The sequence below is a fragment of the Hyla sarda genome, chromosome 6 (assembly GCF_029499605.1).
Source record: "Hyla sarda isolate aHylSar1 chromosome 6, aHylSar1.hap1, whole genome shotgun sequence".
NCBI classification, from domain to species: Eukaryota; Metazoa; Chordata; class Amphibia; order Anura; family Hylidae; genus Hyla; species Hyla sarda.
Genome location: NC_079194.1, coordinates 61,940,241 through 61,958,473, shown reverse-complemented (window position 1 = coordinate 61,958,473; position 18,233 = coordinate 61,940,241). Strand labels below are relative to the sequence as shown.

Sequence of the window (18,233 nt, the reverse complement as noted above, 5' to 3'; positions counted from 1 at the left end):
AATATGGATGGGCACAACCAATAGGTGCACAGAATTAATGGGGGAACACGAAGTAAACAGAGTTTTTCTCTGACATTTATAACAAGTTATGTCCGTTCAGGCCCATTTAAATAAAGCGACTATGGATTAGATACACTGCCACTGATCACTGTCAATGTAAGTCATCAAAACAAGTTAAAGGGGTATTCCAGGCAAAAACTTTTTTAATATATCGACTGGCTCTGGAAAGTTAAACAGATTTGTAAATTACTTCTATTAAAAAATCTTAATCCTTCCAATAGTTATTAGCTTCTGAAGTTTTCTGTCTAACTGCTCAATGATGATGTCACGTCCCGGGAGCTGTGCATGATAGAATATCCCCATTAGGAATTGCACAGCTCCTGGGACGTGAGTCATCAGAGAGCAGTTAGACAGAAAACAACAACTCAACTTCAGAAGCTAATAACTATTGGAAGGATAAAGATTTTTTAATAGAAGTAATTTACAAATCTGTTTAACTTTCCGGAGCCAGTTGATAGATCAAAAAAAGTTTTGGCCTGGAATACCCCTTTAACCAATGTCCTGCACTGCTGACATAAGGCTGTGGTGTCCAACCTCGGGCCCTCCAGCTTTTGCAAAACTACAACTCCCAAGTTCTGTGGAACCCCGCCATTTGCTGGTGCTAGTAGCAGACCTCCTATATACTTATGCTGGCTGTCTAAGTGGCTGTGCCAACAGTCTCTATACATGGTATCTACAACTCCCAGCATGCCCAGACAGCTGTTGGCTATCTGGGCATGCTGGGAGTTGTAGTTTTGCAACAGCTGGCCACGGGTTGGACCCCCTTGGCAAAAGGTATGTCATTTTGCCTGTTACACATTTGTAAATATAAAAGGTCATTAACTTACATTCGCTCTATGTAACTAGGCCTATAGATGAAAACACCACCATACGTTACCTGCACCCTAGCACGTGGCAGACATTACTGCAGACATTAGACATTTATTTAGCAGCCGAGGAATAAGAGTGAAAACCATACCAACACTTTGTTGCATTTACTACCTGGCTCCTGGGATTTGTGCTGCCCTGGTAAAGTATATTTTAAGTCAGAAGAAAACATTACTAAAAAGGGAATGAGAAAGAAAATATAATTGCAATAATATATAATGGACTACGACATTTCTATTAAATCACTCCCAATAATGCTCCATCTTATTAGCGATTGATTTGCATAATGGGAAATATTCACAGAGACTCCGTCAAAATTATTTTTGGCTATAATGTTCTTGGCAATAGATAGCGCCTTCCTGAGAAATGAAAACATAATATATAATAAAAAGAAGACTAATAAACTAAAATATAATTGCCCAGATAACCATGCAAGCCCCTTAGAGGTTAGTATTAAAACCACATTGTTTCCTTATGATGAACGTGTTAAACTCCTCAGTCTCCTGTCCTAAGAAGCACCTCCGGCTCTGATAAGGAGCAGTAAAGAAAATATCCCATCTCATCCACTTCATCTGGGGAAAGTTCAGAAAACAAGTTCACCTTGGGATCCAAAGCAGAGGGTAAATTTCCAGTCTCTAGGTATCCCACAGTTTCTCGAAGAGACTGGAGGAAGCGATCAGCTAATGCACCCTGTGACCAATCCTCCTCTTTTTCACAAACATGAAGGAGTATATTGGTGAGGTGGGAAGCTGTCAGATGGGACAGAGGTAAATTGTACCGACATATAGCCTTCAGTATTTTCAGGCAGAGACATCGGCAGCCTGAATCTTGTTGATCCCTTCCTATCAAAGCAGCGGTTTCTGCTCCACGCTGGCTTAGCCGCCACATGTTCCCGTAACGTGGTAGTCTGTGTGCTTTGGCAACAGCTGCGCGGTCCCCAAGGACAACTAATGGCAGGAAGTCTATGAAGAGCTTTCGATCCTCATCATACTGAACTTCTAAGATGAGGCTTTCTGATGGGACTACCGGCCGAATCACATAGCCCAACATGCTGCCAATGGCTGGCCAGTTGATAGAACCAGCTACTACTTTCTCAAAGGTGGCAACTACAGCCTTGGGACAGAGGTAACCTCCCACCACACAGCGGTCCCAATAACTGATCCCACGGGGGAAGTACTCAACATTCTCCCGACGCAGAAGGCAGAATCCTGGCAGGTTTAGAATGGTTTCTTCTCCGGGGACACACGACCATAAATTGTTTTCCGCACGGAGAGGCACCATAAGCTGAATGTGATCTGCTCTGACAACCTGAATATTAGAAACAAAAGAAAGAAACCGTAAGGCTTAACATAGTCACATAAGACAAGATAAGCTTTATCAAAACATTGACCAGTTGCCCATAGCAACCAATCCGATCACTTCAATTTTTAAAAAGTCTTCTGAAAAATAAAAGAAGAAATCTGATTGGTTGCTATGGGCAGCTGCTCCACTTTTTCTCTGCACAGGTTTTGATAAATTTCCCCCAATTTTTTCTAAGGCTGGAATCACACACGGTTATTGAGCCGAGGCCAGACATTCCAGCAGAAAGGTGAAGGTCCTTCCTTTATATTTCCCATTCCTTTTTAATCATTCCATGTATCAAAATCTTGTGAATCCAGCATTTTAAAGCGCAACTCTGATTGTGCTCCGTTGGCAACTTTTGAGCCCCGACACATGCCAGCTGCTAAAGCGACTAGGATACGGATTTGCTGAATGTCCATGGGACAAACCCATATCCTGATCAGGCACGTGTCGAGGCTCAGTAGTTGCCTAGAGAGTTAAAGGGGTACTCCGGCGCTAAGACATCTTGGGGGAGATTTATCAAAACCTGTGCAGAGGAAAAGTTTCCCAGTTGCCCATAGCAACCAATCAGATCGCTTCTTTCATTTTGCAGAGGCCTTGTTAAAAATGAAAGAAGTGATCTGATTGGTTGCTATGGGCAACTGGGCAACTTTTCCTCTGCACAAGTTTTGATAAATCTCCCTCCTTATCCCCTATCCAAAGGATAGGGGATAAGATGCCTGATCGCTGGAGTCCCGCCGCTGGGGACCCCTGTGATCTTGCACGCAGCACCCCGTTAGAATCAGTCCCCAGAGCGTGTTCGCTCCGGGTCTGATTACTGGCGATCATGGGGGACGGAACATTGTGACGTCACAGCCCCGCCCCCTTGTGACATCATGCTCCACCCCCTCAATGTAAGCCTACAGGAGGGGGCGTGACAGCCCCCGTGTGACGTCACGCTCCGCCCCCTCAATGCAAGCCTATGGGAGGGGCGTGAAAGCTGTCACGCCCCCTCCCATAGGCTTGCATTGAGGGGGCGGAGTGTGACGTCACACGGGGGCGGAGCAGTGACATCACAACGCTCCGTTCCCGTGATCGCCAGTAATCAGACCCGGAGCGAACATGCTCCGGGGACTGATTCTAACGGGGTGATGCGTGCAAGATCACGGGGTCCCTTTGGATAGGGGATAAGATGTCTTAGCGCCGAAGTACCCCTTTAAACAGATATCCTGCCACAAGAGCCCATTCGGAGTTGTAAATTAGGTCATCAGGGTGCGTTTCCACATTTGGGTAAACAGTTTATGGAGGACACAAAGAAAACACAGACTTTTCTTGAAAATCATTCTTGGCAGTGTTTGGTTGGCTCGGTCTCATTAGTAATACCTAGAAGGTGTCTGCCCTCCTTTCTTCATGTATGTGTTGTGTCCTTAAAGGGGTACTCCCGTGGAAAAACCTTTTATTTTATTTTTTGGATCAACTGGTGCCAGAAAGGTAAACAGATTTGTAAATGACTTCTATTAAAAAAATCTTAATCTTTTCATCACTTATTAGCTGCTGAATACTACAGAGGAAATGGTTTTCTCTTTGGAACACTGAGCTCTCTGCTGACATCATGACCACACTGCTCTCTGCTGACACCTCTGTCCATTTTAGGAACTGTCCAGAGCAGCATATGTTTGCTATGGGGATTTTCTTCAGCTCTGGACAGTTCCTAAAATGGACAGAGATGTCAGCAGAGAGCACTGTGGTCCAAAAAGAAAACCATTTCCTCTGTAGTATTCAGCAGCTAATACTAGTATAAAGTACTGGCTGGAAAGATTAAGATTTTTTTTAATAGAAGTAATTTACAAATCTGTTTAACTTTCTGGCACTAGTTAACTTAAAAAAAATAAAATAATAAAATAAAAGTTTTCCATGGTAGTACCCCTTTCATTATTAGGTTGTCTGTTCCTTTTGTGCAGGGTACTGGGGGTTTGTCTCTCAACCACGGAAAATAATTCTTGGCTATGGACTCAAAAACTGCATGTATTAACCTGAATGTTGGAACACACCCTATAGTAGTATTCTCGGAGCAAACATCTAGAGCTTCACCCTTTAATTTCAAAAATATAAATTTGGACTGCCCTGTGGGTTATGGCGCTGTAGGACAAGTGTTTTTACGCTTCTGAGAGAGAAGACTGTTGCAATCAGGCTTGTGTAATCACTTGGAGAGGGTTCAAACCAGGGTAATAGGGGGAATGGGAGGACTACAGTACCCAGAAAGATTATCAGAATTAGCGCAATTTAGTTTAGAAAAAAGAAGGCTTAGGGGCGACCTAATAACTATGTATAAATATATCAGGGGACAGTACAGAGATCTCTCCCATGATCTATTTATACCCAGGACTGTATCTATAACAAGGGGGCATCCTCTACGTCTAGAGGAAAGAAGGTTTCTACACCAGCACAGATGGGGATTCTTTACTGTAAGAGCAGTGAGACTGTGGAATTCTCTGCCTGAGGAGGTGGTCATGGTGAACTCTAAAATAATTTAAAAAAAGGGGCCTGGATGGATTTTTGGAGAGTAATTACATTACAGGTTATGGATTATAGATTTATAGGGACTGAACCTTGATCCAGGGGTTTATTCTGATGCCATATTTGGAGTCGGGAAGGAATTTTTACCTCTATTATGAGGGTTTTTTGCCTTCCTCTGGATCAACTCATTAGGGACTCATTAGGGATATAGGATGAACTTGATGGACTTTGGTCTTTTTTCAACCTTATGAACTATGTTACTTGAAAAGGTTCTCCTATAAATCATTTTCATGCCCAAAAGTCTGGAAATGCTGCTACTGTTAAACGTTCCTTGCAGGAGGAGTCTTCTTAGCTATATTGCCATGTTACTGCTAAGGAGGAGAGACACATCACTCAGTGGGTACAACTATGATTACACTGAAATACCTGAGCGTATCATAATGATTTATAGCGTCCTACAATGGTGATGCTCGCACCTGTTTTTATGTTACCCACCATTTTGGCAGCATAAAATTTATGACAGATTCCCTTTAGGGTAGGTTTCATCTTGGTTTTTCCTCTGGTGTTTTTTTGAAAAACTGCCACTGCAGTTTTTGAGCCAAAGCCAGAAGTGGATCCAGAAGGAAGGCGAAGTATAATTCCTTCCTTTATATGTCCCATTCCTTCTGAATACACTTCTGGCTTTGGCTCAAAAACTGCAGTGGCAGTTTTTCAAAATACACCAGGAAAAAAAAATCTGTGTGGAAACCTAGCCTTAAAGGGGTACTCCACCCCTGGCATCTTATCCCCTATCCAAAGGATAGGGGATAAGATGTTAGATCGCCGCGGTCCTGCTGCTGGGGACCCCGGGGATCGCCGCTGCGGCACCCCGCCATCATTACTGCACAGAGCGAGTTCGCTCTGTGCGTAATGACGGGCGATACAGGGGCCGGAGCAGCGTGACATCACGGCCCCGCCCCTCATGACATCATGGCCCGTCCCCTTAATACAAGTCTATGGCAGGGGGCGTGATAACCGCCACGCCCCCTCCCATAGACTTGTATTGACGGGGGCGGGCCGTGACATCACGATGGGCGGAGCCGTGACGTAACGATGCTCCGGCCCCTGTATTGCCCGTTATTACGTGCAGAGCGATGTCGCTCTGCGCAGTAATGATAGCGGGGTGCTGCAGCAGCGTGACCCCGGCGATCTGACATCTTATCCCCTATCCTTTGGATAGGGGATAAGATGTCTAGGGGCGGAGTACCCCTTGAAGGAATGCTATCTATCTATATAGCATACAGTGCAGATGTGTAACCCTTTTCCTGCCAAATGACTCATTTACTGGCACTTCAGTAGTCAAGGATATAGGAGATACTCCTTGAATTGAGAGCGGCACATACTTCCATCCCTCACCTATCAATTCTGTTACTACAGGCTCTCTCAGGCTGGGCTGCAGCTAATGCTGTGATCTTGTCTTAAAAAGCCCAAGCTGGCAGCTCTAGCTGCAAAAAAGCCTAAGAAAGACGGTTCTAGTGTGATAGCTGCATATAAGTGAAGCTTTCACTTTAGCCCAAGCAGAGAAGGGAGGCCAACTAGAAAGTGGGGACTGACAGGAGTGATATACAATCATAACTGCAGTCCTGAATTATGGTGCTCTGTTACTCCAGAAGGTTCACATGCTGCATCCATAATAGGACAACAAAGGAACCATATTGCAAACAATTTAATGCATTCTTAGTAAATACATTATATTAGGTTTAGAGCTTTATGATTGACTACACTTTGACACGTGCACTAGAGATGAGCGAACTTACAGTAAATTCGATTCGTCACGAACTTCTCGGCTCGGCAGTTGATGACCTTTCCTGCATAAATTAGTTCAGATTTCCGGTGCTCCAGTGGGCTGGAAAAGGTGGATACAGTCCTAGGAGACTCTTTCCTAGGACTGTATCCACATTTTCCAGCCCACCGGAGCACCTGAAGGCTGAACTAATTTACGCAGGATAAGCCATCAACTGCCGAGCCGAGAAGTTCGTGACGAATTGAATTTACTGTAAGTTCGCTCATCTCTAATGTGCACGTTTAAAGTGCTGACTAGCCCCAGGACCTTAAAGGTGAGGAGAAGAGTGTTCTGATGCTGTTCTCCAATATAATGCTGCATAGCTTTGTAGCGTGATCCCTTAAAGGGGTACTCCGCCCCTAGACATCTTATCCCCTATCCAAAGCATAGGGGATAAGATACCTTATAGTGATCTCTCTGCTGCACTGGGGTTTGTGTAGAGGGTGCAGCGCCGGAGGCTCGTGATGTCACAGCCACGCCCCCTCAATGCAAGTCTATGGGAGGGGGCGTGACATCCGTCACGCCCCCTCCCATAGACTTGCATTGAGGGGGTGTGGCCGTGATGTCACAAGCAGGGCATGGCCGTGACATCACAAGCCCCCATCCGGCATGGCCAGTCATCCAGCACAGAGCGAAGTTCGCTCCCTGCACCAGATGTCTGGGGTGCCACAGCAGAGTACGCGGGGGTCCCCAGCAGCAGGACCCACGTAATCAGACATCTTATCCCCTATCCTTTGGATAGGGGATAAGATATCTAGGGGCGGAGTACCCCTTTAAGTTACAATGGCCTCAGGCTCGACTGACAACTTTAATAGGTGGAAAAACACAATCAAGAATGTTACCTGTAAATCATCATACAAGCTTCCACTCAGGTGCATGTCTTTGAGAGGCATGTCCGGAAATTTACTGTGTATGAAGTTGCGTAGTTCAGCACAGATGTCTATAGCGGCCTGCTTGGCATGACTCTGCTCTTCAGCTGGAATGGCGACATACTTCTTGTAGTAAGTAAAGAGCTTCTCCTGAAGTGATAATTTCAAGCGAGTCTTCTTCAAATCAGACTGGGACTTACGACTTGGTGCTTTGGGTCGAACTGAGTCTACAGAAAGAGTTTTATTTTAAATGTTTTATCTAATGATTTTGTGATGAGATTCTATTCATTTATAAAGCAAGAGAGTCAAAAAGTTCACCTTGTGCCTTATTCAGACAGACTTCCTAAATATTTTAGTAAACTTAGATATTTTGGGCTTTAGAGTGGGCTCTGCACTTTGAATAATCCCTACATGTAAGAAGGGTGCCTTCACAATAAGGTAATTATAAAGAGTGCCCCTCTGCCAAGACCCCCAGTGATCAGCTGTAATCTGTGAAAATCCAGGCAATTTGGCTGGGTTCACACTGAAGAATCTCCAGATGGAATTTTTGCCAGAGATGCCAAGGGCAGTGCAAGGACCACATGGACTGCATTGCCGTCCCTATAAACGCTCAGAAATGCATTGATGTCTATGGGGATGGCAATTCAGTCTGCGCAGTCCTAGCACCTCCCGTGGGATCTCTGGCAGAAATTCTGTTCAGAGAATTTGCAGTGTGAACCCGGACAAAGTGTCCAATTTCCCTGCAGTGCCTCCACAAGGGGAAGTAGTGCATTACACATTGCCCATTCACACCAATGGGCTGTCTGTGTAAAGCAGCACAGGACAGATATGTCAAACCAAGAAACACTTTTTTAGACTTCAAAGATGAAGTTTAGTTCACACATGCCCAGTGATGCCCAACATGTTTATATTGCTCATGTATTTTCATCCTGAACCCTAGATGCCCAAACACAATATACAATGCTAACACGTGTTTGACGAGGTAGGCACTTTTTTTTTTTTGCAGCAGCAGCAGAGGAAGACTTTCATATACAGTTGTAGAACCTAGCAAATAACGGTTTATTGCACATTATACTATTAAAAGATGTATTCAAGGGATAGAAATTATTATTATTATTTATTTTATTTTTTTTAAATAGTGGCCTTGGGGTACTTAAAGGAGAAATGCGGCGGAAAACTTAACTTCAATAGTGCCCCGGCTGCAAAAAAAAAATAAAATTAAAAAAATTTATACAAAAAAATAAAATAAGGAAACTCACCTTCCTACGTTCCCCTGTTGTGCAGCTATCTGCTACCCGTTCCTCCGACACTGCTCGTCTCCGTGCTTTTTTGGCTCGGAACGTCACACTGCGGTCAGCGAATTGCTGGCCTCAGCGATGTCTTGCCTTGGCTGGTGATAGGCTGAGCGCACTGTCACGTAAGGGGCCCGAGAAGCTTGAAAAAGGTTCCAGTGTGTGACTGAAATGTTGCTGCTATGATGTGAGACAATAAATTCACTATATTTGTTTGCACATTGGAGTGCTGCACCATTGTTTTCTATGCTTGATGGACTGATCAAGTTCGGGGTGCAGGCACCATATATTGTATTTGAAGTAGTGCTGCAGACAAACCTTTTTGGGTATATAATAAGAGATATATATCTCTATCTCTATATTTATCTCTATATATCTCCAGTATGCAAAATTACTAGTATATGTATAATATATATAGTATAAAGGAATGGGCACACTGTGTACATGGCATCCTCTTTCTCTCACTGTGACATTAGCTTGTTTGTATATATAGGGTGGGGTGAAAGGTTAAATCTGTGAGGAGAATGACTATCCCACCTTGATCAAACGCTGAAGAATCAGTAGGTAGTGTCTGCAGGCTGCGACTCACAGAGGTCTTCATATCTTTGTTCAACAATCGTGTGGATGATCCCAACCAGCTTGGTTCCTCCCAGCTCCGCTTGCCAGACTGACTAGATCGAGAGGGACTGGCAGGAGCACTAATAGCTCGATCATACATCTAAAATATAAGAATCACACAAGTTGGTTAATACCATAGACCTGCATTCATTCTCCTGTAAAGTGATAAAGCCTACAACTGTTTTGTTGGTAGCGGAGAAATAAGTTCTACTGACAATAATACTACAAAGTGGGTAACAGGGAATATACAGGAGACATGGACGACTAATACCAATGCTGGATACTTCACCAGGTTATACACTGCTCAAAAATATAAAAGGGAACACTTAAACAACACAATGTAACTCCAAGTCAATGACACTTCTGTGTAATCACACTGTCCACTCAGGAAGCAACACTGATTAATAATCAATTTCACATGATGTTATGCAAATGGAACAGACAACAGGTGGAAATTATAGGCAATTAGCAAGACACTCCCAATAAAAGAGTGGTTCTGCAGGTGGTGACCACAGACCACTTCTCAGTTCCTATGCTTCCTGGCTGATGTTTTGGTCACTTTTGAATGCTGGCGGTGCTTTCACTCTAGTGGTAGCATGAGACCGAGTCTACAACCCACACAAGTGGCTCAGGTAGTGCAGCTCATCCAGGATGGCACATCAATGCAAGCTGCGGCAAGAAGGTTTGCTTAGTCTGTCAGCCTAGTGTCCAGAGCATGGAAGCCCTACCAGGAGACCAGCCAGTACATCAGGAGACGTGGAGGAGGCCGTAGGAGGGCAACAACCCAGCTGCAGAGCCACTACCTCCGCCTTTGTGCAAGGAGGAGCAGGAGAAGCACTGCCAGAGCCCTGCAAAATGACCTCCAGCAAACCACAAATGTGCATGTGTCCACTCAAACGGTCAGAAACAGACTCGATGAGAATGGTATGGGAGTCAGACGTCCACAGGTGGGGGTTGTGCTTACAGCCCAACACCGTGCAGGACGTTTGGCATTTGCTAGAGAATACAAAGATTGACAAACTCGCCCCTGGTGCCCTGTGCTCTTCACAGATGAAAGCAGGTTCACACTGAGCACATGTGACAGAGTCTGGAGATGCCGTGGAGAACGTTCTGCTACCTGCAACATCCTTCAGCATGACCGGTTTGGCGGTGGGTCAGTAATGGTGTGGGGTGGCATTTCTTTGGGGGGCCGCACAGCCCTCCATGTGCTTGCTTGAGGTAGCCTGACTGCCATTAGGTACCAAGATGAGATCCTCAGACCCCTTGTGAGACCATATACTGGTGCGGTTGGCCCTGGGTTCCTCCTAATGCAAGACAATGCTAGACCTCATGTGGCTGGAGTGTGCAAGCAGTAGCTGCAAGAGGAAGGCATTGATGCTATGGACTGGCCCGCCCGTTCCCCAGACCTGAATCCGATTGAGCACATCTGGGACATCAAGTCTCGCTCCATCCACCAACAGACTGTTGCACCACAGACTGTCCAGGAGTTGGCGGATGCTTTAGTCCAGGTCTGGGAGGACATCCCACAGGAGACCATCCGCCACCTCATTAGGAGCATGCCCAGGCATTGTAGGGAGGTCATACGGGCACCTGGAGGCCACACACACTACTGAGCCTCATTGTGACTTGTTTTAAGGACATTACATAAAGTTGGATCAGCCTGTAGTGGGGTTTTCCACTGTGATTTTGAGTGTGACTCCATATCCAGACCTCCATGGGTTGATAAATTTGATTTCCAATGATCATTTTTGTGTGATTTTGTTGTCAGCACATTCAACTATGTAAAGACGAAAGTATTTCATACCATTAGTTCTTTCATTCAGATCTACGATGTGTTATCTTAGTGTTCCCTTTATTTTTTTGAGCAGTGTAATGTAAACTTTTGAAATGTCTGGATGACACGTCAAAAGTTTATATAGATGGGGGAGATTTATCAAAACCTGTCTAGAGAAAATGTTGCTGAGTTTTCATTCTTCCAAGGGCCTTTTCAAAAATGAAAGAAGCAATCTGATTGGTTGTTATGGGCAACTTAGCAACTTTTCCTCTGGACAGGTTTTGATAAATCTCCCCCTTTAACTCTAGGAGTTTTTTTTTCCCCCTGCTTTTGTCTCATGACAAGTCATGTGATTCTTTCATCATGTGAGTCACGAATTTCCATTGGTGGAAGCTAAAAAACACCAAAAATAATGTACTTTTTTAGGCTCCCATAGACTACTTTGAGAAATGCCAAGGGTTATTTAAAAAAAAAAAAACAAGCCCAAGAAAAGGGAAAAAATGCCAAGTCGGTTTGGCATTTCATAATTCCCTATTGACTTTTAGCTAACACCTGTCCCTGTGTTTTTGCTGTAAGAAACACTGTGCAGTCAATGTGGCTTTTTTTGGGCGTTTTTCTGGAAAAACAAACAAACCTGAGACTGAAGTTGGTACCATGTACCTGCTTCATATAACAGAGAAAAATACATTGTTCTGTTATGACACATTGGAGCAAGTACAACAGTTACAATACCTTGCACTTTTTATGGTATCTCTTGGGTTAATGGGGCACACATTACAGTAATCACTTATCCATGAAACCATTTGGCTGTAAACCAGTACTACTAAAAATGTTCCTCATTCTCTTTAAAACAGACCTATCTTCTCTGGACATTAATCATTGTGGAAGTCATCCCCCGAAATGTTACATTTTTCTCTCACATGTACGTACCCGCTTCACTGCCAGAGTTGCAATGCCAAGCATTGCAGCTCCACCAACTCCGAGCACCAGGCGAGCATTGGACAGCACAAAGTCTATAGCAGTACCAATGCCATTGTCATCCTTCTTTCCCCCCTTCTTCTCTCCAGCTCCTGCCATGTTTCCTGTAAAAAGACAAGAGACAGTGAGCAACTACAACATTCATTTCCTAGTCAGTCAAGTTTAACAGGTATTAGTGTAGATATTTGGGGGGGGGGGGGGGGGGTAACAGCGGTCTCAGTTGCTATTAGGACCCTAAATCAGGGGAACATACAGGCTCCCCTCCCCACACACTACCATTGGCTGAACTGTAGCTTCATCAATGGGTAACAGAGACCCAGCAAAGCAGCGATACTGTATGGTCTGGATCAACACTGAATTACTTGGCCAAGCTGGTCCTCCAACCACCTGACCTTACAAGAAGAGTAGCTGCCTGCACCCATTCTCCTTAGCACCTGATTATGAGCAATGGCCTGTTATTTTGAATGGATTATCCAGGAATGAAAAGAAAAAAAAAAACAGAAAAAAAGAAAACAGAGCTAATTTCTTCCAAAAACAGCACCACATCTGTCCTCAGGTTGTGTGTGGCATTACAACTTGGCTCCATTCACTTCAATAGAACTGACCTGCAGTACCACACAGGGCTGTGGAGTCGGACAAAATTTTGGGTACCTGGAGTCTGAGTTGGCAAACAATGCACCGACTCCTACTAAATTTAGATTGGAATAAAAAAAAAAAAAGCAAGTTTAAAAGTCCCAATTCACAAAAAGTTATAATTAATGACTTCTCTACTTTAAGAATAAAGATCAATGCATGCAGTGCCTCACGTAACCACAAAACGAGCACGTTAAGTGACCGTGAAGAAGCTTTTCATGTGCTTCACTATATGGCACGCAACGCGCAATTAGGAGCGGCAATACTTATACTTTCCATAGTGTTGTGTTCTGCTGTTACAGACAACCCAAGGGTAACCTATCCTCTCACTGATAAGGGATTAACCCCTTAAGGACTTAGCCCTTTTTCACCTTAAGGACTCGGATGTTTTTTGCAATTCTGACCACTGTCACTTTAAACATTAATAACTCTGGAATGCTTTTACTTATTTTGATTCAGAGATTGTTTTTTCGTGACATATTCTACTTTAACATAGTGGTAAATTTTTGTGGTAACTTGCATCCTTGGTGAAAAATCCAAAATTTGATGAAAATTTTTAAAATTTAGCATTTTTCTAACTTTGAAGCTTTCTGCTTGTAAGGAAAATGGATATTCAAAATACATTTTTTTTTATTCACATTTCCAATATGTCTACTTTATGTTGGCATCATAAAATTGACAAGTTTTTACTTTTGGAAGACACCAGAGGGCTTCAAAGTTCAGCAGCAATTTTCAAAAATTTTTCACAAAATTTTGAAACTCGCTTTTTTTCAGGGACCAGTTCAGGTTTGAAGTGGATTTGAAGGGTCTTCATATTAGAAATAACCCACAAATTACCCCATTATAAAAACTGCACCCCCCAAAGTATTCAAAATTACATTCAGTCAGCGTTTTAACCCTTTAGGTGTTTCACAGGAATAGCAGCAAAGTGAAGGAGAAAATTCACAATCTTCATTTTTTACACTCGCATGTTCTTGTAGACCCAATTTTTGAATTTTTACAAGGGGTAAAAGGAGAAAATGTATACTTATATTTTTAGCCCAATTTCTCTCGAGTAAGGACATACCTCATATGTCCATGAAAAGTGTTCGGCGGGCGCAGTAGAGGGCTCAGAAGCGAAGGAGCGATAAGGGGATTTTGGAGAGTACGTTTTTCTGAAATGGTTTTTGGGGGGCATGTTGCATTTAGGAAGCCCCTATGGTGCCAGAACAGCAACAAAAAAAAAAAACACATGGCATACCATTTTGGAAACTAGACCCCTTGAGGAACGTAACAAGGAATAAAGTGAGCCTTAATACCCCACAGGTGTTTCACGTCTTTTACATACGTAAAAAAAGAAAAAAATTATTTTCACAAAAATGTGTTTCCCCCCAAATTTCACATTTTTGCAAGGGTTAATAGCAGAAAATACCCCCCCAAAATTTGTAACCCCATCTCTTCTGAGTATGGAAGTACCCCATAAGTTGGCCTGAAGTGCACTACGGGCGAACTACAATGCTCAGAAGAAAAGGAGTCATATTTGGCTTTTTGAGACCAAATTTTGCTCGGGGGGCATGTCGCATTTAGGAAGCTCCTATGGTGCCAGGACAGCAAAAAAAACAAAAAAACAAACACATGGCATACCATTTTGGAAACTAGACCCCTCGGTGAACGTAAAAAGGGGTTAAGTGAACCTTTATACCCCACAGGTGTTTCACGACTTTTGCATATGTAAAAAAAAAAATTATTATTTTTCTTTTTTTACCTAAAATGCTTGTTTTCCCAAAAATGTAACATTTTTAAAAAGGGTAATAGCAGAAAATACCCCCCAAAATTTGTAACACAATTTCTCCCGAGTACGGCGATACCCCATATGTGACCCTAAACTGTTGCCTTGAAATACGACAGGGCCCATTTGAGGCCTAAATTAGGGATTTGCATAGGGGTGGACATTGGGGTATTCTACGTCAGCGATTCCCAAACAGGGTGCCTCCAGCTGTTGTAAAACTCCCAGCATGCCTGGACATTCAACGGCTGTCCGGCAATACTGGGAATAGTTGTTTTGCAACAGCTGGAGGCTTCATTTTGGAAACAGTGGCGTACCAGACGTTTTTCATTTTTATTGGGGAGGGGAGGGGGGCTGTGTAGGGGTATGTGTATATGTAGTGTTTTTTACTTTTTATTTTATTTTGTGGTAGTGTAGTGTTTTTAGGGTACAGTCGCACAGGCGGGGGTTCACAGTAGTTTCTCGCTGGCAGTTTGAGCTGCGGCAAAAAAAATTCTGCCGCAGCTCAAACTTGCAGCCGGATACTTACTGTAAACCTCCGCCCATGTGAGTGTACCCTGTACATTCACATGGGGGGGGGGGGGGGAGAACATCCAGCTGTTGCAAAACTACAACTTCCAGCATGTGCTGGCAGACTGTACATGCTGAGAGTTTTAGTTTTGCAACAGCTGTAGGCACACTGGTTATGTATCACTGAGTTTGTGACCCAACTCTGTTTAACAACCAGTGTGCCTCCAGCTGTTGCAAAACTACAACTCCCAGCATATACGGTGCATGCTGGGAGTTGTAGTTTGCAACAGCTGGAGGCACACCGGTCGTGAAACACTGAGTTAGGTAAAAGTTAGGTTTCACAACCAGTGTGCCTTCAGCTGTTGCAAAACTACAACTCTCAGCAGTCACCGACAGCCAACGGGCATGCTGGGAGTTGTAGTTATGCAACCAGCAGATGCACCACTACAACTCCCAGCATGCACTTTAGCTGTTTGTGCAAGCTGGGAGTTGTAGTTATACAACAGCTGAAGGTACACTTTTCCATAGAAAAATGTGCCTCCAGCTGTTGTAAAACTATAAGTCCCAGCATGCCCATAAGGGAATGCTGGGAGTTGTGGTGGTCTGCCTCCTGCTGTTGCATAACTACAGCTCCCAGCATGCCCTTTTTGCATGCTGGGAGCTGTTGCTAAGCAACAGCAGGAGGCTGTCACTCACCTCCTGCTGCTGCTGCTCCACTGCAGGACAGTCCCTCGCCGCGGCCGTCGCTCCTGGGGATCGGGGTCCCCAGCACCCGGGGTCTTCTTCCCGCACCCGCTCACGTTCTCCGGAAGAGGGGCGGAGCGGATTGCGGGAGTGACACCCGCAGCAGGCGCCCCGATTGGTCGGCAGGTAAACCGGCCGATGAATCAGGGCGATCGTGAGGTGGCACCAGTGCCACCTCACCTCTGCAGGCTATGGCTGTTCGGGGCCGTCAGAGACGGCCCCGATCAGCCAGTAATTCCGGGTCACTGGAGACCCGATTGACCCAGAATCGCCGCAGACTCCCACAATTCAGTCCAGCGATCTACAGTCATCGCCGACATGGGGGGGCATAATGACCCCCCTGGGCGATATGCCGGGATGCCTGCTGAACGATTTCAGCAGGCATCCGGCTCCGGTCCCCAACCGGCTAGCGGTGGGGACCGGAATTCCCACGGGCGTATGGATACGCCCTGCGTCCTGAAGAGGTTAAAGGGGTAATCCAGGGAAATACTTTTTTTTTTTTATATATATATATCAACTGGCTCCAGAAAGTTAAACAGATTTGTAAATTACTTATATTAAAAAATCTTAATCCTTTCAGTACTTATGACCTTCTGAAGTTAAGGTTGTTCTTTTCTGTCTAAGTCCTCTCTGATGACACCTGTCTCGGGAAACGCCAGTTTAGAAGCAAATCCCCATAGAAAACCTCTTCTAAACTGTGCGTTTCCCGAGACAGGTGTCATTACCCCTTTAAGTAAATACGTTTTTTGCAGGACTAGAGACACTTGTATAAGTGAAGGGAATGGAGGGTCAATAGTTCAAGACTGAAGCTGTAAACTAGAGATGAGCAAACGTACAGTAAATTTGATTTGTCACGAACTTCTCGGCTCGGCAGTTGATGACTTTTCCTGCGTAAATTAGTTCAGCCTTCAGGTGCTCCGGTGGGCTGGAAAAGGTGGATACATTCCTAGGAAAGAGTCTCCTAGGACTGTATCCACCTTTTCCAGCCCACTGGAGCACCTGAAAGCTGAACTAATTTATGTAGGAAAAGTCATCAACTGCCGAGCCGAGAAGTTCGTGACGAATCGAATTTACTGTAAGTTCGCTCATCTCTACTGTAAACCATTGGGAAAAACTGCTGCCATTCAGCTAAGGCTATAAAAACTTGTAAACTCGATTGTTAGCTTAAAGGGGTACTCCGCCCCTAGACATCTTATCCCCTATCCAAAGGATAGGGGATAAGATGTCAGATTGCCAGGGTCCCACTGCTGGGGACCCCCAGGATTGCCGCTGCGGCACCGCGCTATCGTTACTGCACAGAGCGAGTTCGCTCTGTGTGTAATGACGGGCGATACAGGGGCCGGAGCATCGTTACGTCATGGCTGCGCCCCTCATGATATCACAGCCAGCCCCCTCAATACAAGCCTATGGGAGGGGGCGTGGTGGTCGTCACACCCCCTGCCATAGACTTGCATTAAGGGGGCGGGCCATGATGTCACGAGGGGCGGAGCCATGACGTCACGCTGCTCCGTCCCCTGTATCGCCCGTCATTACGCACAGAGAAAACTTGCTCTGTGTAGTAATGAAAGCGCGGTGCCGCAGCAGCGGGACCCCGGCAATCTGACATCTTATCCCCTATACTTTGGATAGGGGAAAAGATGTCTAGGGGCGGAGTACCCCTTTAAACATGACTATGGGATTCTACTAAGGAAATCATGTTTTATAATAAATGCCCCTTCCTGGATCCACCCACTGCCCTATCTTCAGCAGCAGATCAGCACACAAACTGTTCAATACAGTAGACTGTTGGCTTCCCAGCCAGTATTCCTGTGGTAATGAGATGTACGTTGTCTTCCTTTCCTTCAAGGAATGTATAAAATATATTCGCATATTAATACAGTGGAGTCGGAAGTACAGATAACTCCGGAGTCGGAACATTTATCTACCGACTACACAGCCCTTGAACCACACACAACCTGAGGACAGATGTGGTGAGGTTTTTTGAAGAAATCAGCTCTGTTTTATAAGAACAGATAACGCCTTAAAGCAAATTTAAAAAAAAAAAGTATCTCCAGAACAGGGCCCGACTCTCCCTGCTAAATGCTCTGGCCCCCTACTCATTTTAGCAATGACCGCCCACTCGGCCAACAACCAGCCGCAATGGTGGCCTGCCTCAGCCGGTGATTGGCTAAGCATGTCATCACTGCCGAGACGAGTTTGTCTCAGAAGGCAGGGGCCGGAGGGTTCACCGTTGAGAGCCAGGCCCTTTCTTGTGGATAGGGGATACGTTTTTTAAAGCTAGATACCCCCTTTAAAGATAAAAATTGGAGAAAGATTTGGGTAAAAGGGAAGAAAAAAAGTTAATTGTCCACAAGTTTTTATTTCTGTCATAAGAACAAGGGCCCCTGAGCTGTATGCTACCCCTCTGTTAGGTTATCACAATGTTTCCCAACCAGGGTGCCTCCAGATGTTGCAAAACTACAAC

The 18,233-nt window shown here is 44.7% G+C and overlaps 1 protein-coding gene across 1 annotated transcript; it reads right to left on the bottom strand.

Annotated features, from left to right (window-relative positions):
• Positions 1-1,109: 1,109 nt before the first annotated feature.
• Positions 1,110-12,216, bottom strand: MIEF1 (mitochondrial elongation factor 1). Its single transcript, XM_056523904.1, has 4 exons — positions 12,070-12,216; positions 9,285-9,465; positions 7,429-7,682; positions 1,110-2,235 (listed from the first exon to the last, which is right to left on the bottom strand). The coding sequence occupies exons 1-4, from the start codon at positions 12,214-12,216 to the stop codon at positions 1,423-1,425; spliced, it is 1,395 nt and encodes a 464-aa protein (XP_056379879.1). The 3' UTR covers positions 1,110-1,422.
• Positions 12,217-18,233: the final 6,017 nt, after the last annotated feature.